General features: G+C 43.7%; 1 protein-coding gene across 2 annotated transcripts in view; it reads right to left on the reverse strand.

Moving 5' to 3' along the window:
- The window catches only part of MTHFD1L (methylenetetrahydrofolate dehydrogenase (NADP+ dependent) 1 like), a 186,689-nt gene extending 160,138 nt beyond the window's left edge, over positions 1–26,551 (reverse strand). Inside the window, exons 1-7 of one of the 2 annotated variants that reach the window (XM_072767891.1) lie at positions 26,242–26,551; positions 18,656–18,740; positions 17,434–17,484; positions 17,290–17,343; positions 15,386–15,510; positions 13,568–13,668; positions 11,517–11,653 (exon numbers count right to left, since the gene is read on the reverse strand). In XM_072767891.1, the coding sequence (XP_072623992.1) occupies positions 11,517–11,653; positions 13,568–13,668; positions 15,386–15,510; positions 17,290–17,343; positions 17,434–17,484; positions 18,656–18,740; positions 26,242–26,462 (774 nt within the window). In that variant the 5' untranslated portion in view covers positions 26,463–26,551. The remainder of the gene's footprint in view (positions 1–11,516; positions 11,654–13,567; positions 13,669–15,385; positions 15,511–17,289; positions 17,344–17,433; positions 17,485–18,655; positions 18,741–26,241) is intronic. The other variant, XM_072767888.1, reaches the window with a different exon arrangement.
- Between the last annotated feature and the right edge of the window lie 738 nt (positions 26,552–27,289).

The raw sequence follows: 27,289 nt of genomic DNA on the forward strand, positions 1-27,289 counted from the left end.
AGTAAGGAAGATTTTAATGAGCTAGAATTCAAGGAGAATTATCGTCTCGCTGGCTGTCTCTACTTTCCTCCTCCCAAATGGGAAAGACCCTGGCCAAAGCCAGCCTTGAAACTCTACCTCGTAACAAAATACTGCTTTCTCTGCTGAGGCTTGAGTAGAAGCAGCTTACAGAGCACCGCCCACTCCCCAGGCGGAAGACCAAATGTTAAAACAATGGTAAGACACAGATATGCTGACCTTAACGTGGAGCATGTGGGAGTAACATAGTTTAGAGCTCATGAAAACTATTTTTCACTACGTCATTGATTTTTAAGGGGTGGAGGGGCAAGCATCAGAAAATGGACAGAGGGAGATGCAGGAAAGATGTGATTTGCAAGGTCCTAAGGAACACCATGATTTTGTATTTAGCAAAAACAAAACAAAACAAAACCAACAACAAAAAAAGGCATTTTAAAATTCAAATTACAGAAAGTACAACGCCCCCCCCCCCCCCCCCCCGCCAGAATTTATCTTCCGCTATCAATGTGTTTTGAAAGGGCACATATGGAAATCTTAGGTATGAGATATGTATATTATCTGAAAGCTGGGATGAGTTAGGAAAAAAAAAAGTCGAGAAATAAGTCTTGATGAATTGTGATATTACCTGAGACCTATAAAACCTGTTTCTATATTGTTCAGGTTACCAACACAGTTCAGAAAACAAAGTTAAAAAAAAAAAAATCAACAGGTCCTTTCTCCAGCAAAGATTTGCTTCTAAAATTACAGTAACTTAAAGAGAATAAAGAAGGTCAAGAATTCTTAGTGAGTATACTCAGCAGCCAACCCTAAGGTGCAACTTGGGACAGACGCTGAGGTTGCTGAGGATCTGAAAAAAAAAAAAAATTCCTGCCTACAAGAACTTAGAACTAGGATCTTCTAGATAGAAGATCTATCTTCTAGTGGTGCATAGGACAAACCACTGGGATAGGAAAAGAAATGGTTAAACATCCAATTTCTACTTATTTTGCCAACACAGACATTGGTGTTCTTGATCAGTCCCTGCACATGAGCGGGGCAGGCATCACACACACAGGGAGTGGTCTTGAGGCAAGGGCAGCTCGAACTTGTTCTCCTTTTTTTTTAATTTGAGGGGAAGAGGGGCAGAGGAGAGAATCTCAAGAAGATTCTGCACTGAGCATGGAGCCCAACATGGGACTTGATCCTACAATCCAGGAGATCATGACCAGGGCTGAAACCCAAAGTCCCATGCTTAACCAACGGAGCCACCCAGGCACCCCGTGTTCTCCCACTTTTGATAAACTGGCACACACCGTTGGTCGTGTGAGCCTGGTTAAGTGGCTCATATGTTCCACAGCAGATTCTTTAGACTGCTTTGCAATGTAAGGTGTGTCTGTGAAATCTTACGTGGCACCGGGGCTCCTTGAGTATTGCATGGCAAAGTCCTAAAAAGTTAGGTTCTTCTTTTTTTTTTTCCTAATGAAATGTCACTTTTCTTTCTACAAACACCAAATTTCCAAATTTGCTGACCTTTTCTCACTAACCGACAAGTAGCTCTTTGACAGAGTTACTTTGTTTGGTTGCCTTCACACCACCAGACAGGTTTTAGGAAGGTTACTCTGGAAGCTGGACTGAGAATGGGTTTGAGAGAGTGGGAGGGAAACATGCAAGGGGAGGAGACATTTGGTAGGAAGTTAGATTCAAACTCATGATGGTCAGGGAGGAGAGGATGTCGGCTGGGATCTGTCAGCATACAGATGTAGTTAAACTCAGAAACTTGGTGATCTCAGAGAAACAGGTAGAATGGGCAGGAAAGGGGCCTTATGTTCATCCCTGGGAGTATTCTTCATGGTAAGAGAAGAGAAGCAAATGGTGACTCTGGAGTGGCCCAGGAGGTAGGAAGAGGTGGAGTAGTCACATAGGCAAAGGGGAGAGGGCATGGTCAACAGGTATGAATGACACCCAGTGGCCAAACAAACAAAAAGCAAAAAAATCCATTTTGGGCAATTAGGAATTCATCAGTGACTTTCCTATAGAAATGGGCATTAGCAACTCTGCCTGGCAAATTCCTGCCGTTTGAGTCAAGTGTGTTCCCTGCAGATGGAGGCTTCATCTAGGCTGAGTGTTTCATGAGCAGAGACTCTGTTTATTCACCCATTAATTTAAGTTGGGATGTCTAACTTTCTAGTTGAATTAACTGAACATCTACCATAGATAGCATTTAAGGCTTTGTACCTAAGGATCAATATCCACATTTTACTGAAATATTAAGCAGATTATCAAATAGAAAGTAATCTAAATCTGGGTGGCTTAGTGTTGAACATCTGCCTTCAGTTCAGGGCATGATCCTGGGATCTGGAATCCAGTTTCCACATAGGGCTCCCTGCATGGAGCCTGCTTCTCCCTCTGCCTGTGTCTCTGCCTCTCTCCCTCTCTGTGTCTCTCTTAACTAAATAAATATTTAAAAAAAAAAGAGAGAAAGTAATCTAAAAGAAGAACGTCAAATCATTTTCATTCAGATCTTGTAAAACTTTGGCAAGATAAGAGAATGACAATTTCGGCAAAAGGCATTCCCCCCATCCCCTTCCTTGCACACCAAGTGATCTCATCTTGGCAAAAGTTCTTTTCCTTTCAGAAATTGGGCATGTATCTTTTTTCCACTCCTCTGTGATCAGATCACTGGCTTTTAAAACTAAGACCTATCTTGTGCTTATTTCATAAATCAGAATGACTACAAGCCAAACGGACAGTTAAGGATTATGATTAACAGCACTCATCTATCAACTTTTTCCGGGGATCCCTGGGTGGCGCAGCGGTTTGGCGCCTGCCTTTGGCCCAGGGTGCGATCCTGGAGACCCGGGATCGAATCCCACGTCAGGCTCCCGGTGCATGGAGCCTGCTTCTTCCTCTGCCTGTGTCTCTGCCTCTCTCTCTATCATAAAAAAATTTAAAAAAAAAAACAAAAAAACTTTTTCCTCCGAAGGATAAGAAATGACCTTGCTTTTCCTACATGTTCTAAGTCTACCTCTTACATCGCCATTCAACATACTTACCACTCCATGTAATGAGAAGAGTACCAACGAGATTCAGGTGGGTCCAGAATCATAGACAAGACACTTTCCCTTCAGGTGTAGCTGATGTGACACGAGGTATAACACATAAGAGAAGGAAAGTACAACCTCACATCTGGTAATGGGAGTATTTTGAAGGATTCATCAAAAATAATTCCCTTCCTCACACTCTAGGGAGAAAATCAAATTAAAAAGGATGGCTAAGAGAGGAGAGAGTCTGTGTGTGTGTTAAGGAGAATCTAATATGACAAAGACCCAGAGCCACGTAGCACAAAAAGGAGGAAATACCTAAGTCATAGTTCCCAGAGCAGTACTAAGCCAGCCAGGCCTCACAGAGAGAGGCAGGACAGCCCTGACGATCTACCTTCTTGTTAACCCGGTACCTAAATAGCTACAGCCTGCTGGAGTTAATGCAAGTGATGCAGCTGTGGAAAATTTAACTTTGTATTTCCTGACCCATTTGCATTTTCCAATTCTGAACTCTGGATTACACATCTGCACATTTTTTTTTGCATTGTTCCTCTGAGTCACTCTCAGGCTTCGGGTCACCTCCCCTGGAAAGCAAAGAAGTTGCCCTGGACAGAGGGGGGCCTGTGGTGCGGTCGGGAGCGTGCTCACTGGGGTTACAAGACCTCGGCTCAAGTGCAGGCTCTGCTGCTTCTCATGGGTGACCAGGCTCACCACCATTCATCTGCATGTGTAACGTTAATGAGATGACAGAGGAAAAAAGCTTTGAGGATCAAATCTTTACTCAAATGTAAGGTGCTTTATTGTTGTGGATTATGTTTAATACCTACCAATTCAAGTATTCTAATTCTTTAAATCCTATTTTAATTTGGGAACATCATTTACACTGGAAGAAGGGGTGAAAGGTGGAGCTGGGCTCTGCCAATGTGCAAAGAGCCCAACAGGGACGATACTAGGTGGACTGGAGGGGATACCTCTGGCCTGTTTGCCACAGGATGCGCTGGGACCCCTTCTTTTGTGCTTATGCACCTCAAACTGTATAACTAACAGGCATGTAACCATATATGGACCCCTGGAGTGCATGCCCACTGGTTCCAACAGATTCTCTCACAAATCCTTCTCTCACCAATGCTAGATATAATTGGCTTGATTTGGAGACTTTAAAAAAAAAAGTCCTATTCAGGTGCACCTGGGTGGCACAGTGATTCAGTGTCTGCCTTCGGCTAAGGGTGTAATCCCAGGGTCCTGGGATCGAGTCCTGAATTGGGCTCCCCATGGGGACCCTGCTTCTCCCTCTGCCTGTGTCTCTGCCTCTCTCTGTGTCTCTCATGAATAATTTTTTTTAAAAACCATAAATAAATAAATAAATAAATAAATAAATAAATAAATAAATAAAGTCTAACCTTTTGTACCCGCCAGTACCTGACAGCTCAGATGAGGAACATCAGAGATCAGTCCCAAGACATTAGACTTGCATTGAGTTCACTCTTGTTTTTTCCCAACAGTTTGTCATTCCAGATAGAGGAGTAGCAGAAGTAGACTCAATGCCATTCCCTCCCTGAGGCCTTGGGCTTGTCACCAGCCTGCCAGGGAGGGCGTCAACCTCCTTGAGAGGGCAGTTGGGGGGGTCCCAGTCACATTGATAGTAGTCCCTCTTCTTTCACACCAGTTACAGGTGCAGGTGGTGGAGGAGACTGTCCCAGATCCCAGGGCACCACAGATTTTGTGCCAAGCAAATACCAAGGTTGTTCAGTAATGTGTGACTAAGTGACCTGAGTCATGGAGGGCACAGAGCAATCTTCAACGGATTTTTCCATGTTCATGGGCTGAAAATGCCTCTGGATGTCACTTCCCATTATTCTCACTCCTGCCACTCCCCAATCATGGCATCACTTACTAACTCCAGAGAGGGGGGTGAATAGGACTCTTTTTTTTAAAGAAGATTTTATTTATTTATTCATAAGAATGTGCTAAGCTATTATTCTCATGAATAAATGAATAAATAAAGGCAGAGACACAGACAGAGGGAAAAGCAGGCTCAACGACTGAGCCACTCAGGCATCCCAAAAAGGCTAGACTTTAAAGGTACTTTTAAGAGACTGGGTTTTGTGATGATCTAGAATAAGAGCTGACTCAAGACAGTGGCTAAAAATGCAGGCTGTACCACCTCTATCATTTTATGACTTTAGATTTGGAAAGTCTACTTCTCAGAGTCTCAGTTTCCTTATCTGTGATATGGGGAGAATGAGAATTTTCTGAACAGGAAATCTGTGCAGAATCAATGAGACAATGTGAGCAAAGTGCTGAGCCTGATTCATGGTGCGAACTCAACTAATGTGAGCGGTCATTACTGTCGTTACAATAGGTCATTAGTTTAAGTGTGGCCTCTACTGTGAAAGAGTTATTATGCTCACCAGAAACCCTGAAGGCCAGAAGATAGTAGGGTGACATAAAGTGCTGAAGAAAAAAAAAAATCTGTCAATGAGAATTCTCCATCCAGCAAAAAAGGTATTTCAAAAACAAGGGAGAAATTAGTATATTCACATATTAACAAAACAAAGGGAGTATATTATCACTAGATCTGTCCTACAAGAAATGCAAAAAGGAGTCCTCAGGGTAGAAATGACAGGACACTTGACATTAACTCCAAGCCTTATGATGAAATAAAGATCTCCAGAAAAACCAGTATTATTGTAATTTTGGTTTGTAAGTATGTGTTTTCTTTCCACAGCATTTAAAAGGCAAATACATTATAAATTTTAAAATATTTTTTTAAAAACCCCAATCGTGTAACTCACTTAACTCATCTAGTTAATATTTTTAAGAGATTTTATTTATTTGACAGAGAGAGAGAGAGAGACAGAGAAAGACAGAGAGAGAGACAGAGAAGGAGAGCACAAGCAGGGGGAGCTGCAGGGAGAGGGAGAAGTAGGCTCCTGGCTGAGCAGAGAGCCCAATGAGGGGCTCGACCTGAGCCGAAGGCAGGGGCTTAACTGACTGAGCCACCTAGGTGCCCCTAATCTCATCCAGTTTAAAAGCTAGGGATTTTTTCCCTCCGAATCTTTCGAAAAAAGGATTATTCTTTTTTCAGGATTTCATATGTACAATACAAACATATTTAGAATTTTCCAAATCACTTTTAAAAGCCTTTTATAAGCCAGGCTGTGCAGTGAATTTAAACTGGAAATGACTGTGATCATTTAGCTTTGCTCAAAAAAACCCAACATACTTTGATCCTTTAAATGGGAAAGACTTGGATTTTTTTCTGTTCTTGTGTTAGTACTAGTTTCGAGGGTCTCTTTGGTTAGAAGGAGGAGAAATGAGATCCTTTGAGAAAAACAAAATAAAACGGTTCTCTTATTTCTGGGTTATTTCTTATACACACAGCTGGGATTGACCCGATCTGTCACAGCTGGAGGCCATTTCACCCGGTCCTCCAGCTGTGTCTAACCACAAATTCAGAAGAGGCTCTCCTGCTAGCAGGGCCGAGTAAGGGGTGTGCACATGGGGCCCCAAGGAACTTGTCAACCTCTCTTCCCTGGAGAGGGGTACCACTCCAACTCATAAATACCAAATGCAGAACATTCCCTCACCTCAAATTGCTTTTGGCATCAGAGTGAACTCATCAGGGTGAGGAAGAGATAAGCCAGTTCTCACTGGGCAGCAGCTCTGTCCAGTCCCCACACTGGGGAGACATTCCACACCAGGGGTCTGGGAAGCTGAGTGTGGGGCCTCTGTGTGGGTGGAGGAAGGAGGGTGATTCCTTGGCCCTACCCAAAAACATCAGATCCAGTGCTTTGGCTTACTGACATCTGATGCTCCTCCACAGCATGCAGCTAATTTGGACAAATGCCCAGACATTCTTCCCCTCCCCCACGCATAAATGCATAACATATAGCAAAGCCCAGAAGTAATGTTCAAACAAAGCAGGAAAGTTATTCTTAATTTTCAGTGACACACTCAGATGGGCATAGAATGGTAAAGCTGCAAATTACAAAAGTCTACTCTATTTTGCACAAAACTCTAAAAAGGTACATCTCAATTCTTCATGTTCAGGCCCCATGGAGATTTTATGCATAATCAGCATCCATTTCTATTTAACTAACTGTATGTAACCATTCCTCTATATTGTAGGGAGGAATAACATTCCCATAAGAAGTAATTAATAAACAAGGAACACCCACCAGACACAACTTGAAGTACAGGGGCTTCTGAGTAACACAGAACTCATGGGAAAGAAGAGAGGTCCCCCACAGCCAGGAGCAAAGGATCTCTGTTAAATTACTTAAGGTTGGGGATACGCCTGGTAGAGAGTGGGGGGTGACCCTGGACAGGCCAAAGCTGGGCATCCACTCTCTCCAAGATAGTCTCTCTTCTTTTTTGCTTTGGTCTCATTCCCTCCACCTCCACATGTTGTTGGGAAGCCTCACATAGGCGTCTCTCCTTCTGCCAGCCGTACATTAGAAGCATATCTACCGGGCTTCCAATGAGGGACCTAGGTCCCACTATTTTTTAGCTTACCTCCTTATGATTTAATCAACCCACTGACTTTTCCACATTGTGAAGCTTGCCAGTGCCTTTCCTGACTCACCATTAACAGCAGCCAAGCAATTAATGTGGATGTCTGTAGGTGCTAAGTTCTGTGCTAAGCAAACTTATATCACGGAATGCCCCCAGCAGCCCTATGAGGTAGGGGGTATAACGATCCCCATTCTACACATAAAGAGACAAGAGACAAAGTTCAGAAAAGGCTTGAATCCAGAGCTGTTTGTCACCAAAGCCTATGTCCTAATCCTTACCAAGAACACAAATACCATGTCTGACTCCACACCCTCCAAGGCAGTTCCTACTGGTAGCAATAGGCTGTAATTGCTTGTACGTCATACCAAACTTGACAGGTTATGTGTAGTGGAGGAGGTGGTAGACAGGACTCTAATGTTACACGGTCACCTCTGATCCCCAACCTCTCAGGAAGGAAATCCCCAACCAGACGGCCAACAGGGGCTCTTGTTCCATGTCAAGTACAAATAAGTCTATTAAGAAATGCTTTACAAATATGAGTTCCTTTGACCTAATAGCCATAATCTTCTATTTCCCCTCTTCTTTCCCCAACACTTATCATTGCTGATAAGGAGAACCTAAATGTACTATCATCTTACATTGTGCTCTTTATTCCTTGTTGATATAATTAGAAAACAAAAATCCCAAACTGTGGTTACATTTACATGTTCACTGTTTTTCACAGTGAAGGAAAGTTTCCTAAGGGTGTGGCAAGGGTGGACATACCCTGTCCTGGACAGGACCCCAGGACGCCAACCCACGTTGAGGTGCTACCACTGTAGTCTGCAGAGGTCTGCTGACCCTTTGAAACAAGGCCTAGCCACGGCCTATGTTTTAGAAATAAAATACAGAAGAGTGAAAAGTCAAATGTCAGGAGGCATATTGTGGGGAAGTACATGGCTAGTGAAGTTCTAGTTTCTAGCATGAAAATAGAAAGATAAAGGCTTTGCCTCGTGGTGGGACAAGTAGTAAGTAGGCCAGGTAGAGGGGGGCTGAATTCCAGAGGCCAAAAAAATTTCAAAGATGAGTATGAGGAGCCCTGAACCTTCCTTTCCAAATTTCCAGCTACAAAGATGAAGCAATAAGGAGAAAGTCCACAGTCTCTAAGATTTACAGTGATGCCATTATAAGTGCCCAGGAATCAGGAAACAGAATGTGTGTGCAACACAAACTATTCCAGAGAACTTTCTTGGATATCTACCCCATTTCTGGATTCTCTAGAGAGTAAAGCCACTTGATTGTTCTCAAAGTTAGGATGAGATTTATCCCAAAGAAGAGTCAAGGTGATTTATTTCCATAATAAAAAAGTACTTTGAAAGATGTCTTTGTTTTACAAAAATACAGATACAACTAGCAAAGTATCTGTGACAGCTGTGAAAACATTCAGTTGCCAATGAAGGTATTTTTCTCTTTTTTGCCACAGCTGTTCAGTTCAGAGTAAGGTCTGTTTTCCTCTTCCACTAAGCTTCCAAATCAAAAATCACCGGCTCTGAATTTCAAAACCTAGTCCTTGAATTTTCTTGAATAGGCTGCCACCATGTGGTGACCACTAAAAAGGCACATAGGTTTGAGCTTAAATGTGAGACCACATTTCTTAGCTGTCTTAATGAGAGAAAGAACTTCGTTTATTAGACCCACCTGCCACTCAAATATTACAATTCTCAAAACACTTGCCTTCCCTGGACAGGACTACAACTGCTCATCTCTGTTCTCATGGGGCACATGAGGAACGTGTATTTTTCGATGTTGTTCTGCAGTTACTCTATTGTACTTAACCCTTTTAATTTAACTTCACAAATTTGCTTGAAATTTTTGAAATTAAAAACTTTTATTAATTGTTCCAGCCATGAAATTGTAAAAAAAATGACATAATGCACTTGGACACCCAGCCCATTGCCCAGAAAAAAGGCATGATCAATTTAAGTGAGTTTTCTTTCCACCTACACCCATCTCTTTGTTCCTATAGTTTCCTGATTTAGTTCAAAGTCCATAAGTTTCTTTATTCTTTTACTTAATAAATGAAGCCTTAAAACATAGATATATATGGTATTGCTTTTAGACCTTAAATAAATGGTGTCACATGCAATATCCCTTTTGCAACTGTTTTTTTCTAGAAAGCACTATATTGGAAAATTCTTTCACATTGATATTTATAGCTCAAGTTCTCTTCAAAATTGTCTTGTTTTTGCCCTTCTGCCTCCAGGTAAATTTTAGAATCATCTTGTCAAACAATCCAAAATAATAATAAGTCAAGACTTTAACTCAAATTTATAGATTAATTTGGGCAGAATCAGTATCTTTAAGATATTGAGTCCTCTTATCCAGGAACATGGTATCTCTGTTTTTGATTCTTCAATCACCTTCATCAAAATTACATAATTTCTTTCAAAAGATCAGAAATAACTTCTGTTAAATATATTCCTAAGTACCTTGTATTCCCATTGCTATTATAAACTATAACTTAAAAATTAATTTTTAAAAAATTAATAAAAAATTATGGGGCGCCTGGGGTGGCATAGCTGGTTGAACATCTGACTCTTGGTTTCAGCTCTGGTTGAGATCTCCGGGTCATGAGATCAAGCCCTGCATCAGGCTCTGTATTTAGCACAGAGTCCACTTAGGGCTTTCCCTCTCGTTCTACTGCTCACATGCATGAGCTCTCTCCCTTTGTCTCTCTCAAATGAATAAATCTTTAAAAAGAATTTTTAAACTGTGAGTGCAGTGTTTAGAAATGCAATTGGTTTTTGCATCTTGATCTTATATCCAAGAACCCAAGTGAATCTTACTCACTCTCCTCTTTTTCATAGATTCTTTTGGGCTTTTTATGTAGGTAATATTATCATCTAAGATTAATGACAGGGTAGTGTCTTCCCTTCCAATCATTATAAATCCTTTTTTCACATTATGCCTCTGTCTAGTAATTCCCATACAGTGCTGATTAGAAGTACTGATAACAGGCACCCTTCTATCTTTCCAAATTTTAAAAGAAATGTTTCTAATATTTCATTATTAAATGAGATATTTGCTCTAACTTTGTATAGATATTTTATTGGGTTAAGGAATTCCTTTAATTTCCTAGACCAAAGGTTTTTTTAGGAAAAAAAATCATAAGGGATTTTATCAAATGACTTTTCTGTATTTACTAGGTGACAGCATGGTTTTTAATCTGATAATGTGCTGAATGATGTTAACAGATTTTAATGGATTTTTCTGATATTAAACTACTCCTGCAATCCTATGCTAACCCCAACCTGCTGCTGGATTTGGTTTGCTAACATTTTGATAATGATTATTTTATCTAGGTTCACAGATGAATGGGCCTATAATTGCCCTTTAGCATCCTGTCCTCTGGTTTGGACACTCATAAAATAGGCTAGAAAGTGTTCTCTTTCTATTCTTTGGAGAAAAAACTATCTGTTCTTTGATGGTGGCAGAACTTGTTTGTGTGGTTAGTGGGCAGACTGATCCAATGTCTTTATTGTGTAGAAGTCTAATCAATTTTACTTAAATCCATTTTGTAAGTTACATGTTTTAGAAGTTTTCATTTCATATAAATTTTCAAATTTATGCCTAACATTGTTCATCGCCTCCTTTTTAGAAAATGAGTTTTGTTCTGCGGTTATGCCCCTTTGTTCATTCCTAACATTGCTGGTGTTCTCCTTTTGTCTTGATTATTTTGGCTAGCGGTATTTCCATCTTACTAGACTCTTCCAAGAACCAACTTTTGGCTTAGTTCATAATCTCTCACATTTTGCTTTCTATTTCATTAATCTCTGCTCTTTATTGTTTTCATCCTTTAAGATTTTTCTGCTCCTCTTTCTCTTACTTCTTACATTCAGTGCTTAGTCTATACATTTCTAGTCTTTTCCCTTTTCTAATACAAGGACTTAAAATTATGTTTTCTACATGAAAGATGCTTACCTTGCTTTGAAGATGAGGTGTCTTCCATTGAGAGGTCATTGTCATGGATCCTCTTCTCTGGAATAGGCATTGCAGAGCAGCTTCCAAAGACCCATGGGCTCCTATTATCAAGATCTTCTTTCCATCTAGGTTGACACCTACCCACCGAATGGGAATTCAGTATCATAATCAAAATGTGAGAGCCTTCCTCCCATGCAGTTTTAGTATAAGGAAAAATAACCCCTAAAATTTGGTCCTCTGAGCCATGTTATAGCCTACGATGACTATCAGCCATAATTTATTCTTTGTGAATATTATGGTAGAGTGACTGAGAATCATCATGCTGATAATTCATATGATGGAAAAACAGGGTCTACATGGGTTATCTCAGCTTAATGGCTAATGTCTTAAAGGTATATATTAAAAGTTAACCTTCTAATGGAAGCTTGGTATATATTTTGGAGATTTTTTACTGAAGTTACTGAAGTATAATTGACACACAATGTTACATTAGTTTCAGGTATACAACGTAGTGATTCAATAAGGCTATATGTCATGCTATGCCCACCATAAGTGTAACTGCCACCTGTCACCATACAATGGTATTTTAATGCCATTGACAATATTCCCTATGCTGTACCTTTCATTCCCATGACATATTCATTCCATAACCAGAAGCCTGTACATTCCACTCCCCTTCACCCATTTTGCCCACTCCCCCTTCCCATCACAACCACCAGTGTATTCTCTATGTTTATGGGTCTGTTTCTGCTTTGTTTTTTAGATACCACACGTAAGTGAAATCATATGATATTGGTCTTTCTCTGACTCATTTCACTTAGAATAATACCCTCTGGATCCACCCATGTTGTCACAAATGGCAAAGCCTCACTTTTTTTTATGGCTGAGTAATATTCCATTGTATATGTATACTATAGCCTCTCTACCCATTCATCGATCAGTAGATACTTAGATTGCTCCCATATCTTGGCTATTGTAAATAGTGCTGCAATAAACATAGCGGTGCAGATATCTTTTGGAATTAGTATTTTCATTTTCTTTGGGTGAATACCCAGGGAGTAGAATTACTGGATCATACGATATTTCTATTTTTAATTTTTTGAAAGAATCTCTATACTATCCTCCACAGAAGCTACACCAGTTTGCATTCCCACCAACAGTGCACAAGGGTTCCTTTTTCTCCACATCCTCATCAACACTTTTATTTCGTTTTTGATTCTAGTCATTTAATTGGTGTGAGGTGACATCTTATTGTGGTTTTTATTTGCATTTCCCTGATAATTAGTGATATTGAGTAATTTCTTCATGTGAATGTAGACCATCTGTCTTCTTTGAAAAAATGTCTATTCAGACATTTCTAATTATTTCAATCATATCATTATTGGATAATGAGTTGTGTAAGTTCTTTGGGATATTAAACATTTTGGAATTTTTGTTTGATTGTTGTAAGTTTGGGTGTAAAGAGGGACATTTGCTGCTTTTTTACTCAAGCTGAAATAGAGAAAAATTTAGTTAAATTTTTATATATTCAGCTAGAAAGACCTTAAAATATATGAAACACACAATAATAATTTACTAATTCAATCTGATAACTAAGAAAGAAATTATTCATTTCTCTATCACTGACATAAAAGAGCAAGGTCAAGGGGAGAATAGTGGAAATTAAATATTGATTATTGAAAGAGATGCTCCCTGATAAATCCCAAAGTTTCCATACTCTGAACTATATCTGAAAGCTTCCTCATTTAAATCTTAAACATAAGTTTTATTTAAGTTTACATATTGACAGACTGAGAAGTTGAAGGTTGGGACATTTTTCATTGTGGTTATTCTGAGTGTTCATGAGAGAAGCTGAGCATTTGTTTACAATAGGTCACTCATCTTTACTAGTTTCTTTATAAAATTGTAATACAGTTAATCCTGTTAGAAAAATTTGTCAGTCATTTGTATCTCCCAAAAGATAAGAAAAAGAGCTGACATTGAATATCACCTCCATGTTTCAATTAGAATCTTCCAAAAAGAAATCCTTATTTCTGAAGGAGCCATCCTACCTGACTTTTCAAGAAGTTCAATTACAGCTCTGGCCACAGGTGAGACGTAACATTCATGGGCATCCCCACGGACCAGCCTCCCCAGGTTTATGTCTGTTACTCTGAATTTGAAAATAAGGAAAGTTGTAAGTCAAAACTTGGTCACAATGTACTCATCTGTAACACAAGTATGAATCCCAAACAATGCTGGATAAATAGAGTATATTAAGTCATTAAATATAAATTAAAGAATGAGCAGGAATGAAGGCCTCTTGCTTCTTAGCTTAGAGTAGTCCCTCAAGAAACTCTGAAGCAGTCTCTGTGGGTTGGGAAAACCATGGGAATTCTGGTTCTGCCTGGATAGAAAGACCACAGCATAAGGCCATGCTGAGCCTCTCTGTGCACAAGTGCAGGGAGCTCTGTTCAATGCACTACATGGAATGGTGCCACTAACATGTGCAATACTATTGTCATGCAGCTGAGCCCACTTTTTCCTTGAGGGAATTTATAACTCCATCAGTATCAAAATCCAGGACCAATCCTAAAAATCTGCGGTAGTGACCTAGCAAGGCTTGGGATTCATAAGTCTGATTCCCATCTAATGTCAGTACTTATCTTCTTGGGAAATCAAGAAATAAAACCTGAGTGACCATGTACTTTCAATGGCTTCTATGCTCTTCCTCATTCAAATCCAGAAGCAAATAGCCCATACGTATCTAGTGGAAACCAATGGTCTCAATACAAAGTAGTAACAAAATGGGACACACAGAAAAGTTTTCACAGTTCTCTCTTTTTATGAAAGATTTGAAATTACACTTTGATAACTTCAGATTCTGGATGTTTTCTAATTGATTAAGGCTTCTTCTCCCTTTTAGTTAGCTTAGTATAGGATCAGAGATTTTCATGACTTTTCAAGCTGTGTTTGGGTCTTTCTGTGGTCTGAACGCCTGCAGAGGCTAGAGTTAAGGGAAGGAGCCTGGGTGTGCCCAAGAGGAGGCAGCCTTTTAATCCAGCTCCCATGAGATATACTGGATTGGGAGTCTAATTTTTAAATTTGCTTACAACCTTATAATGCTAAATATATTATGTTCTTTTTGGTCACAGTACAAAACACTTCCTATTTCCATGTAGGAAAGTGAGGTTTATAACTCCCCAAAGTGGGGAGTCCTGATCGCCCACATGAATGGGCAGGACTCCTTGTCTCATGAAGCTAATGTCACGCCAGGACATGAGTCACAGACAAATATTGGCACACCACATATTTGTAGCTTCCCCCTCTAATTTCAAATAAAACCTTGTGTTATGAATAGAAGTGCTTGTTTTGCTTTTCTCAACTGGCCTATGACTAAGGGAGAATATGGTACTGCTGGTGACTCAGGACTCTGGGCCGTTTCTTTGGTCTGGCAGAGTTATCAAGGAAAAGCTTATTAGAAGATGAAGGCTGGCCAAAGGCTCCGTGAAGTCAGGCAGGAGGTTGTGAAATGAATATGCTGCTGTGAAGCACACTATTTCCAAAATGGCACCCAAGCACTACAAAAGGGCAAGTGCATTCTCCAAAATAGGTAACTTTCTTATATGGAATTTTTTTTAATATTTTATTTATTTACTCACATGAGAGACACACACAGAGAGAGAGAGGCCGGCGCTAAACCCTGAGCCACCAGGGCTGCCCCATCTTATATGGAATTTAAGAGCCCTCACATTCCTGAAATAGTTAAAATACTTCTTCAACTCTTAATGACTGACATAATTGTGACAGTAGAACTAAAAGAAAAAAAGGTCACAGGAGAAACACTCATTTAGCCATAGAGCTGATTGTTTTCTTTTATATTGTCTCACCCATCCACATCTTTTTCTGGCTTCAAGGCATTGAGGACTTTGTTGCTAAATGAGCTCTCTGAGATCTGAAGGGCAAGGCCATGTACTCTGGTGTCTTCATTAATCTTCAAGATTTCATCTATAATCTATAGAGAAAAAACAACACCCATATAATCAGTTTTATAAAAACTAAGACCCAACCAAAAAAGCTTTATATGAAAAACGGATTCATAAAAATGCATGTTATTGTTTCTTTTTCACTCCTTGTTGAAGACTTGCTGTAAAGCATAATGAAGAAAGTCTATTTTCTCTTTTCACTATGTTGATAAAAGCTCAAAAGAAGTATGGTTGAATTCTAGTGCAGTCTTTCTTATTGTGCTACTCCCTGCCACAACAGAACAAAACAAAACCAAACGTTGAGATAGGCAAAAGACGATTTCCTGTCCACAATTATACTCAAGCGAAACACACTGCCAGTTTTTAGGGAGACCAGAAGGCATGAATCTCGAGCATTCCAACCCAGCCCAGACAAGCCCGTATTTCAAATACAATGTGTTCAACAAATGCTTCCCAACTGTCACACCCAAGAAGCCATCACTCAGGTCCTTGTGTTCCCTAGCCCTGAATGGATACAGAAAGCATTTCCAAAGGCTTATGGCTGATAAATGCTACACACAGATATCTCCTTTTTATGGGAAACACAAAAATAACTTCCTGAAAAAGACCAAAGTACAGTCTGGGAAGGTCATGTAAAAGCTAATGAATGGCTAGGTGTGTCTTTCAAGAAGAAAAGCTCTATCTTGTCTGTTTATCTATTTAATGTCCGGAGATAACATATAAGTTTCCTTCCTTCCCCCAGGTTGCTAAACTTTGACCGATCCTTCACTTGATTAGCATATACTCCCTTCAGAGAATAGTCTGGCCACAGGATAAAACATTCTGTGACCTAGTATCCCATCAAGGGACCCTCTCCTCCCACTTTCTCACACTGGTTTTTTTCTAGCCTTCTATTCCCCTCCCTGTAAAAGAAAAACCCTTTTGCCTAACTCTCAGAGGATTGTAGATCTTATGGTCAGAGTGTACTCCCTATTGCAATAATCCTTTTGAATTGTTTCTCTCCTAACTCTGGATTTGACACTGGCTAGAATGTGGATGTGATATGCAGAGTTGAATCTGCCATCTGGGATATGATGTAGCACAATAGGGGATAGGGTAGCAAGATCAAAGGAGCCTAAGTTTCTGGTGGCCTTGTGATGCCACCATACCAGCCTGCTTCTAAACTTGACTTATGTATGAGAAAAAATAAATGTCTGTGTTATTTCATATTCTGTTATTTGAAGTTTTCCATCACTGGCAGTCAAACCAAATCTTCACTGCCGCAGCCCTTATGAGGAAAAGCTAGCCACAGAAGGACCAAATGCTAGCATGCCTGGTGGTCCAGTTTCCTCACCACTACTGGCTGCTTCTCCCAGACTTCAGATGACACTTGCAAAGGCTATTACTCCCAGAAGTTTTGCCTGGAAAGGACGCTGAAGATTATCTCATCCTATGCCTTTATTTTATTGATAAAGGCAACTACGATCCAGACAAGCCAAGGGAACGGCCAAGGGCAAACAACACGTCGGGACAGAATGAAACCAGAACTAGTCCTCCAGACCCCGACTGCCAGACGATTTCCACTAGACGCTGCTGCTGCAGCCAAAGAAACATAACCCAAGTCGCCAAGTCATAGCTCAAGTCCTGAACAGAAACATACCAAATACGTCAAGGAGCATTCACACTAGAGGGAATAGTAAACTCTTCCCTCTAAGAGTTCAGCCACAAGCAAAGACTGATCTGTTCCAATGACAACTAAGAGACACCAACAGGTATATTGTATCTAAAGAGGAAAGCACCCCGAGTGTTCAAGTCCCCATGGTAGTTACCTCGTCTTCACTGCTATCCGGAGGGAGACAAATGTGAGTGATGTTCAGACCAGCCTGCAAAGGGGACACAAGGTTATTCCATCACTGTAAGAGAACATATCATCAAAAAATTATAACAAATATGTAGAATTCAACGATCCTCACCTCCTCCGCCAAATTCTGGTTTATTTCCTGCATCAAGTTATCATCACCTGCCTTAGGAGATTGGGAGTAAGAGGGAGAACGTAAGTACAACAAAAATATCTAAAAAAAGCACAAAAAGTGATACAGAGACTAATTTTGTGATTATGAATTATCTAATTAATTAGAAAGAGAAGGATATACACAATCTTATTGCTCACAGAAGGAGACTAATAGCTGGTATTTATTCACCTATCAGTCTCTCAGCTTTCAAATTATGTTACTTTTAAAAAGTAACAACCCTCCTAAGGCACATGTAGCCGCCCAGCCAGGACCCCTTTCTCAGTGAGGACACCGAAGACACGGTTTAGATCACGTGCCCATAGCTGGAAAGCTTCCAGCAAGCAGAATCCTAGCAGGTCTAGGCTCCGATCATTTTTTTTTCTACCCTTCTTGCTTGCCTATCTTTATAAAGGGATGTGGACACAGACCCCAAGAATGCGACTGACTTGAGCATAGCTCCGATCCTGAAAATCACGGCGCCGATGGAACTACAGGCTGCTATTCTGACACATTAAGTGCATGCCAAAAACAACAGTGGCAGCCCAACTGCTGTGCTGTGTTAGCTTACAGGCTTGGCTCACCTCATTATTTCCCTGCACCTGTCACCCAATGGGGATGCCAAGAAGGATGGCAAACAGTGCCAACTACAGTTGCAAATGAAGGGGCTGCAGCCAAAAGATGTACATGAAATGCAAGGACCTTCTGACATGTACTGACGTTTGAAGAGCCAAAGTTACAGCAGGCTTTACCCGATTTAGTAGTAAGATTACTAAATACCGTGCCTCTCCAAGCATCTACCTTCCACAGAAACAAAGGGGGAACCTTTCCTCACAACGTGTTCAAATCGCATCTGATAAGCATCTATGAGCACGTACAGACACAGTTCATCCTATGTAACACAACTTCTGGGGGTACCTACCTCCTAACCTCTCAAAGCTACTCATGTCAAAAGAAGAAGGACTCACAAAAGACCCACTCAAGCAGGGTGGTCACTAACCAGTGATCTAGTAAAAAGCAAAATGACCAAAGGAAGAGGGTGATGACAGTATTTTCATCTGTGGCCTCTCTTCCCTGTTAAGACCACTTCTGTGACAACAAATGCCCCTGGTCTTTCTGTATACAATTATCTGCTACATTGAAAGGCATCCTAAAAGAGCAGCACTGAACCATGGTCATAGCTTACCTGAATAATAGCAAGCACCGGCTTAAAGGTTGGGTTTTTTTCTTGCAATAAACTCAGAACCTCTTTTGAATTCTGAATGACTTCTCTACAATGAGACAAAAAGACAACACACAGTCATTCATGTCTTTGTTAACGACCAGAAAGGACGGATACAACACATTTTCCTAGAAAGTTCGTTACTGTAACTGAAATTAGATGGTACAGGATGCGTTGCAAGGTGGGAAGTGTGGTGAGGAGAGGGCATACTCCTGATATTTAAGTGCAACACAGGGTATGCTATAACCGTCGAACCCTAAAAATAGGCAGAGGTGTGCAAACTAAATGTCAACAATTAATTTTCAATTAGTTCTCTTGCATTTTCCAAGTTTACTTTAATAAAAATGTTTTTTTAAAAGATTTTATTTTTTTATTCATGAAAGACAGAGAGAGAAGCAGAGACATAGGCAGAGGGAGAAGCAGGCTCCATGCTGGGAGCATGACATGGGACTGGATCCCAAATCCCAGGATTATGCCTTAAACTGAAGGCAGCAGCTCAACCGCTGAGCCACCCAGGCATCTCTTCCATTTCTTTTTAAGTAATCCCTTTCCTCCCCCCACACCCATGGGACCCCCTGGGGACTGCAAACACTGAGGGAGGGTAGCAGAGACTAGGGAGGAGGCTCACTGTGGGGATAAATGCCAGGGCCCAGAATTTAAAAGAATGTGAAGGGATTGGGTGGGGAAGAAAGCAGAGGGAAAGCAAGGGGGTGGGGGGTGGGAACAGAAATACTCGGATGATGCATCGGAATTTGATATGCTCCCAAGGCCTCTTAGGGAGAGAGCCTGTCAGTCCTCTGGGCTCCCCACCACCCAAGTCTGCATCTGGATTTCTAAAAGTCCCAGCAGGTGCCACCTCCATCTTAGCACCACTGGGAGGAAGGAAAGGGGTGTGAGCCGAGGCAACGCAGACCTAGATAATGTGGTACAAGTCACATGCTCCTTCTGCAGTCTTTGGGGGATGAGCAATTTCACACCCCTTCACCACCATCGCTGTGAAGTGGTCCTGCATATGAAGTTGGCTTTTGCTCTCTCACAATAATAGACAAAAGGCTCAATCAAGGCAGCACCCAAACCCCATGTTAAGACCATCGTTAAATGTTGCTTTCTGCCTCTGATAGGGTTTTAACAATCTTCCAAAAGCTACAAGGTGAAGTTCCAGGCAGATAGCAGCAGCAGTAAATGGCTGAGGGCACGGAGGCACTGGTCAGCTTCTCCCAGCTTTCAAAGAAGCAGATGAACGCACTGGAGGGAACTGCTCTTGAGGAGGTAGATGAAAAGAGAGGGGTGCTCAGCAGACATTTTAAGGTTTCAAAACTCAACCAGGGTGAGCCTTCCTACCTGACACTGGGGACTTCCTACCAGGGACAGAATGGGCAAGGCATGCAACTGCACACAACCTGGGAAGATTTTCGTGTTTTGTTTCCAAACACTTGGCCGAAACAACTTAATCCTCCCAGAAATAACTGTATTATTGTGTTGAATAAACGCAACTACATGGAAGTTCACAAACTGCCTTACAAATGGGCACTAAATTCAATCTCCTCTCACATCATGCGTGGCTGAGGGCCACACGCTACGCCGTTTCCCTGCCTTTCCTGACTGCTAATTTGGGCTGACTTATTTCTCCCTGGCTCTGGAAAAGGCACTGGAGCGGAGGTTCCAAGTGGTTCTTGGCAGCCGGCGGGTGGATCGTCTGGGGAGCTTGGTAAGAAGCAAGGATTCTGTGCCTCACCTCAGAAAGTCAGATTCAACAGGGCTGGGTGAGGCCCAGGAACGTGCATTTTCATTAAGGGACCTAGGTGGCTCTGAGGCACCAGTAGAGGGGAAAGAGCCATGCACCTCTGGGATGCAGGCCTCACACGGACCAACACGATCAGTTCACGGAGTCTCTAACCAACTCCAGTAGCCTCATCTGTGAAATGGGTGTCCAATGGTGGATGCCTTTGTTCTCACAGTTGCAGTCTTTTTCTAAAACTCAAAGCTACCCTGGAACACTAAAAAATACTCATTTGATGGCAACAGTTAACCCCAAAACATTCATAGCCTTGACTACCCCTCAATAAAGTGAAAGGACCACACACTTCCATAAAAGCCCAAATCTGTCACTAATAACACTAACAAAGCTGGCTAATTCTCTTGTTGTAGGTGTAATGAATGTTTCATTCTTTGGGGTGACTCCTTATTCCTACAGTGATAAACAAAGTTAAGCAGGAAAGCAGTCACTAGGCTCAATAAATCTAAAAAGTAGCATAAATGTTTCTAATCAGAGATTTTCTCACTCCTGGTGGAAAAGCTGCTGTGTCAACTTCCAGCTAGAAGGCAGGCAGGACTCTCCAGCCAGGCTGCCCATGTGCAGCTAAAACTCAGAACTTTATTATACTGAAAAAGATTGTAATAATTTGTAACAATATAACTAGTAGATTAAAGGATCTACTACTAGAAGGACTTCAATTACCTCCATTTAGATCTTTAACTTTCTAATTGATTAAATTCTTCCTTCCAGTTTATATCTTAACTCAGGCAGAACTGGAAGGCAAAGCATCCCTAGTAGAGGGGAATGCAAACTACCCCCTCAAGCCATAAGGACTGCCCCAAGCCAGCAAGACCCCCCCCATCCATGACAAGATAATGACCTGACCTTTACTGGCCACCACCTGCACTCACTGACCTTAGTCACCCATATTCCTTACATAAACAGAGAAGTATTTTCAGCACATTAGAGACAGTTTTTGAGATGTTAGTCCACCATCTTCCTGGTGTTGGCCTCACTGAAATAAATCTCTTTCTCGTTTCACCACTTGTCTCTTTGCCTTTGGATTCGGTCACTGGTAAGTGGCTGAACCTGTTGCTTGGGATCCTCAGAGCCCGACGCTCTTGCAACCCTGGCGCCCTGGTTACACTACCAGCGATTCCACTGGCATGCTGGTCTCCCTTTGGCTGTGAAATAATGTGTTCACTGGGCATATGGCTGCTGGGATAATGACCTAATTTCTCAGCCTCCTTTACAGCTAGCTATGGCCAGATGCCAGAGTCAGAGTCAGCAGCTGGTAACTATTTAAAACTACTAATTTAAGTAAACCCCTGAGTGAAGAGCCACTTTATGAATTTCAAAGGCAAAAGAGGTAGCAGTGCACATGTAAAGCTAAAATTGCCAAAATGGTGTCTTCCAAAGACTGCCATCAGTATTCTGAGAAATAGCCCAGGCTGAAAGCACCACAGAGCAGTTTAATAAACCCACAGCACCGGTAATTTACTGGATACATTCAATATAATAGTAACAATAGTACTAATAAAACTGATGATGGCTTGTATTATTGGGTACTTCCTAGCATTTTCCTCTTTCACAGAATTTGGAGTGTGAGCAACACATGGCCACCTGGCTAGAGAGCACATTTCCCCATTTCACCTGTAGCTTGATGGGGTCACGTCACTAACTGGTGGCCAACAAGGTTGGGAGCACTGGCCAGAAGAAAGCAAGGAATGTGCAGCAAAGGGAAAGATACACCAGCACCCCGGTTCCCTTTCCATCTTGCTGGCTGGGAGACAGGAGCAGCTGCCTTTTATCCAGATCTGGACCAGTGAGCAAATATCAGAGTCATCATCCTACCTTCCCTGTCTACCTTCCTCTGGCCAGGATGGTCCATATCACTTGGGGGTATCTTTATTAAAGCACACTAGCCTGTTTCCAGCTTATGCAGAGCCTGATCTGGGAGCTCTAACCTTATTTGCTGTGTGACATCCAATGAAAGACATACTATTGTTTCACAAACCACTAAGAAAGAAAACCAAGCTGTCAGTTAAACTACAGTATGACCTTTTCTTTCTTAACATAGAATGTATTTTGTAAGTATTAAAAGAACTTTTGGGCAGCCCTGGTGGCCCAGCTGTTTAACGCCGCCTTGGGCCCAGGGTGTGATCCTGGAGACCCTGGATCAAGTCCCACATTGGACTCCCTGTGTGGAACTTGCTTCTCCCTCTGCCTGTGTCTGTCATGAATAAATAAATAAAATCTTAAAAAATAAATAAATAAAATAAAACAACTTTTAAGACTTAGACATAGATTTTTTTTGTTGTTTGCCATAAAACCACTCATAGGGGCATAAAAAGTAAAACTGCAATATTCCTAAAACTTGTTCACATTCAGAATATGACTCTTCTGAGGTGTTTTTTTCCCCAAGCATTTAAGTAATCTCTACATCCAACATGGGGCCTCAAACTCATGACCCCGAGATCAAGAGTCACAGGCTTCTTGGACTGAGCCAGCCAGCCACCCCCTAAGTGCTTTTTTGATTTGAGTCTTTGGCAGCACTTTCTTTTTTGTTCTCCCACATAAGACTACCCTCTGTGCCATCAAGCGTATTCGTGATGCAGTATTTTTTGAAAAACCTTATCACTTTTGTCCCTGGGGTTCTCATTAAATTCCTGACACTCATTCTGCAAGTTTTAATACTAGGGCTTTCTTGATTCTACCAGTTATCAATGGACAGTTGTCAGACAACCAGAAATCATCTTATTTCCTAAAACAGCCCTTCCATGACTTGTCCATGGAAATACTGAGGGTTCCTGGGGAAATGAGTGGTCACTGTGCTTTTGAGGGAGCTTATTCGATAACTTTTCTGGTATATGTCTATGAAATACATTTTAAAAACCTTACACAGATTCCTGGATCTCTATTTCTACGCAACTTTATTAATTTTTTAAAAAGATTTTATTTATTATTCATGACAGACACAGAGAGAGAGAGAGAGAGAGGCAGAGACACAGGCAGAGGGAGAAGCAGGCTCCATGCAGGGAGCCCAACGTGGGACTCGATCCCAGGTCTCCAAGATCATATTCTGGGCTGAAGGCGGCACCAAACCGCTGGGCCATCGGGGCTGCCCTCTACGTGACTTTAGGTAGGCCCACCTTCCCCTCTTTCCTCCAAGCCCTTAGAGAATCTCCTGGAGGAAAGTTTTGTTAGATGATGCACAAAGGTCAATTAAGTTACAACAATAGGCATAGCCCATCTCAACTAATAAGTGATGACTGTTATGTGGCCAACAGTGATTATCAGACACAATCGATTGAAAGACCAGTTTTGGAGATATTAAGAATACACCTCTTAGGATCAGCAGAGTATAGTGATGTCCATAACAACTTTTGAAGTAGGTGATGATGGTTCCCATTTTGTATATGAACACAGACCAAACAAACAGCTTGCCCCAATTCTCACATCTGGAGTCATACGGCAAAGCAGAGTACCTATCCCTGAACCATAACCCTATGAAACAGTAATTCATTGTACAACACTTTCTCCTTTTAGTTAGAACAGGAGCGCCAGCAAACTATGGCACATCGGGTTACGAACAGCTTTTGAATTTTCAAATAGTTAGAAAAATCAAAATAATATATTATCTTGTAGCATGTGAATATCATATGAAATTCAAACGTCAGTATCCATAAATACAATGGACTTCCATTAATTAAAAAAATCTATGAAAATCTGTTTTTTCTCACATAAAAGTACCTACCTAATAGCTTCTACTTTGCCTTTTGGCCTGCAAAACCTGAGCTATTTACCATCTAGTCCTTGACAGAATTGCCAACCCCTGGCTTAAAATGCTCTAAAAATAAAAAAATAATAGCCAGTATTTGTGGAGGTATTGATATGACAGTTCCTGGATTATGCATCTTGTAGGTGTTCTCTCTTGACTTCCTTTCTATAACCCTCTAAGGAACACTACCATTCCCCGACTGTGGTGCAGGAATTGAGACTAGCATCCAGTACCAGTAGGATCATGACCATTCTGCTTATCTCTAAGTCAGGCAGTGAAAAGAATGATTTCGAATAAAATCCACAAACGAACCCATATTTTTTATTGTTGGTAATGAACCCAAATCTTGAGTGAAGTATTCACCCATCATGTCACAGGCATTCACCCTACACATGGCACTCTTCCCATTAGGAAGGATCTAGCAGTGAACAAGACACAAGGCCTGTGACCCAAAAGAGGTTGGGGGAGACCCCATTCCAGGTGGGGGAGACAGACAATAAATAAACAAGAAAGAGCTACCCAGAAAATAAAAGGGTGATGAGGTGATGGTTTCTGACACCCATACCGTCTTCAAACCCTAATCTAAGGTGAGCTCAGCTGTACACTGGTGAAATTCTAATGACTCCTACATTCAGAAGGACAAGATAAACTAAGCAAAAGGCTCCTAAGAGTCATCGGCCACATCCTAAAGGGCTTTGGAATCAAAGGAGGTAAGGGCAATTACCTTTACCAGGAGGAATAGAAGGGGGGCATCTGGGTGGCTCGGTGGTTAAGTATCTGCCTTCAGCTCAGGTCATGATCCCTGGGTCCTGGGATCAAGTCCCACATCAGGTTCCCACAGGGAGCCTGCTTCTCCCTCTGCCTATGTCTCTGCCTCTGTGTCTCTCGTGAATAAATAAAATCTTTTTTTTAAAAACTGATTGATTGATTGATTTATGACACAGAAAGAGAGTCAGAGACACAGGCAGAGGGAGAAGCAGGCTCCATGCAGGGAGCCCGACGTGGGACTCCATCCCGGGTCTCCAGGATCGCGCCCCGGGCCAAAGGCAGGCGCTAAACCGCTGCGCCACCCAGGGATCCCCGAATAAAATCTTTAAAACAAACAAAACAAAAACCAAGGATGGACAGAAGGAAAAAGGCAGGGGATGTGAACGGATGGAGGACAGTGTCGTCAGTGACGGGGCCACCTGGAACCGGAATCCCCGTTGTGGGTGGGGAGGCAGGCGAGGGCTCTGCCGCCGCCTCCAGGTTTGTCCTGAGCGCTCCACGTACCCACTGCTCCAGGCGGGCTCACTCGGGGCTCTCTCTCCCCTCCCTCCCGCTGCCGGGCAGGGAGGGCTCCAGACGGGAGGGGAGGGCGGGGGGAAGGGGAAGCGGGAGGGGGAGGAGGAGGAGGATGGAGAGGGAGGGGCAGGGGCAGGGCGGGGGGCGAGCGCCCGCGGGGCCGCAGAGGGGAAGCGGGGCAAGGCCGGGCCCAGGCTCCCTCCGCGCACCTGGGGGGGGGGGCGGAACGGAGCTGCGCTGGGGGCTCCCCGGGCGCCGCGCGGCTCCGCGTTAACACGCCCAGAAAACATTATGTAACTCGAGAAAGCGCGCCTTCCCGCCCGCAGGAGGCTGCGGCGCGGCGGGAGGGGCCGGCGGGAGGGGCCGGCGGGAGGGGCCGAGCTTCGCCCCCGGGGCCCCTCGGCCCGGCCCCGCCCCGCGCGCCCTCCGCCTCCCGCCTCCCGCCTCCCGCCCCTTCCCGCCGCGCAGCCCGCGCGTTGCATCAGAGCCGGCGGCGGCGCACGTGGAGCGGGGCCCGCGGGCTGGGGCGCGGCGGGGGGGATGCCCGCGCGGCCCCGGCCCCGGCCCCGGCCCCGGCCCCGCCGCCGCCCTCCCGGCCGCCCGCGCCCCCGGCAAGTTAGCACCAAGCACTCGCGAGCCCGCGCCCGGCGAAACCCCCGCGGGGCCCCAGCGCCCGCCGAGCCCCGTCGCCCCGGCCGCCGCCACCCGCGCCGCGCGGCGGCCGCTCACCTGACGATCGAGCCCCGCACCGGAGGCGCCCGGCTGCCCTGGCCGCGGCTGCTCCCGACCTGGGCGTCCCGCAGCCGCCGCTGCCCGAGCAGGCCTTCCCCGCCGCCGCAGCCGCCGCCGCCGCCGCTGGCGCGAGCCGGGGCCGGGGGGCGGAGCGGCGGGCCCGGAGGCCGCCCGGGACGGCGGAGCCCGCGCAGCAGGAGCGGCAGGCGCGCGCTCATGGCGAGGGCGAGGGCGCGGGCGAGGGCGCGGGCGGGCGAGCGCGGGCGCGGCAGGTCCCGCTCTGCGGCCGGGGATGCGGCGGCGGCGGCGGCGGCGGCAGAAAGGACCCGGCCTTCCTCCTCCGCCGCAGCAGGAGCCCCTAGGGGGCACTGCACCTAGAGGCCGTGACGTGAGGGGGCGGGGGCCTGCGGGACGCGGGGCTGGGCCTGGGGGCGCAGTCGTCCGAGGCGGCCTGCCCCGCGCTTGCCTGGGCGCTGCTGGGAATTGGACTAGAGAGAGAGATCGGGGGAGGACGGGTGGGGCACCCGGGGGGGCCGGCCCCGCCCTGGGCTAGCGCGTCCTCCCCCGGCTCGGGATGCTCATCCACCCTGCCCCAGGTGGGCCCCCGCCCTGGAGGCCGCCAGGCCCTGCCTCGGCCTCCGAGAACCCGGGCTTGGATTTACTAGGCTGGGGGTGCCCTCGCGGTGAAGAAGTCCATCGGAGAAGGACAAACGTCATATGGTCTCATTCATTTGGGGAATATAAAAAATGGTGAAAGGGAATAAAGGGGAAAGGGGAGAAAATGAGTGGGAAATATCAGAGAGACTCCTAACTCTGGGAAACGAACAAGGGGAGGTGGAAGGGGGGTGGGGGTGACTGGGTGACGGGCACTGAGGGGGCACTGGACGGGATGAGCACTGGGGGTTATGCTATATGTTGGCAAATTGAACTGCAATAAAATATATACCAAAAAAAAAAAAAAAAAACAATAGTGAAGAATGTGTGGGTCTTGGAGTTCGCAGGCCAATTTGTAGCCTTGGGCAAATTAATCTCTGTGAACCTCAAC

The sequence above is a fragment of the Vulpes vulpes genome, chromosome 1, assembly GCF_048418805.1.
Source record: "Vulpes vulpes isolate BD-2025 chromosome 1, VulVul3, whole genome shotgun sequence".
Classification (NCBI taxonomy): Eukaryota; Metazoa; Chordata; class Mammalia; order Carnivora; family Canidae; genus Vulpes; species Vulpes vulpes.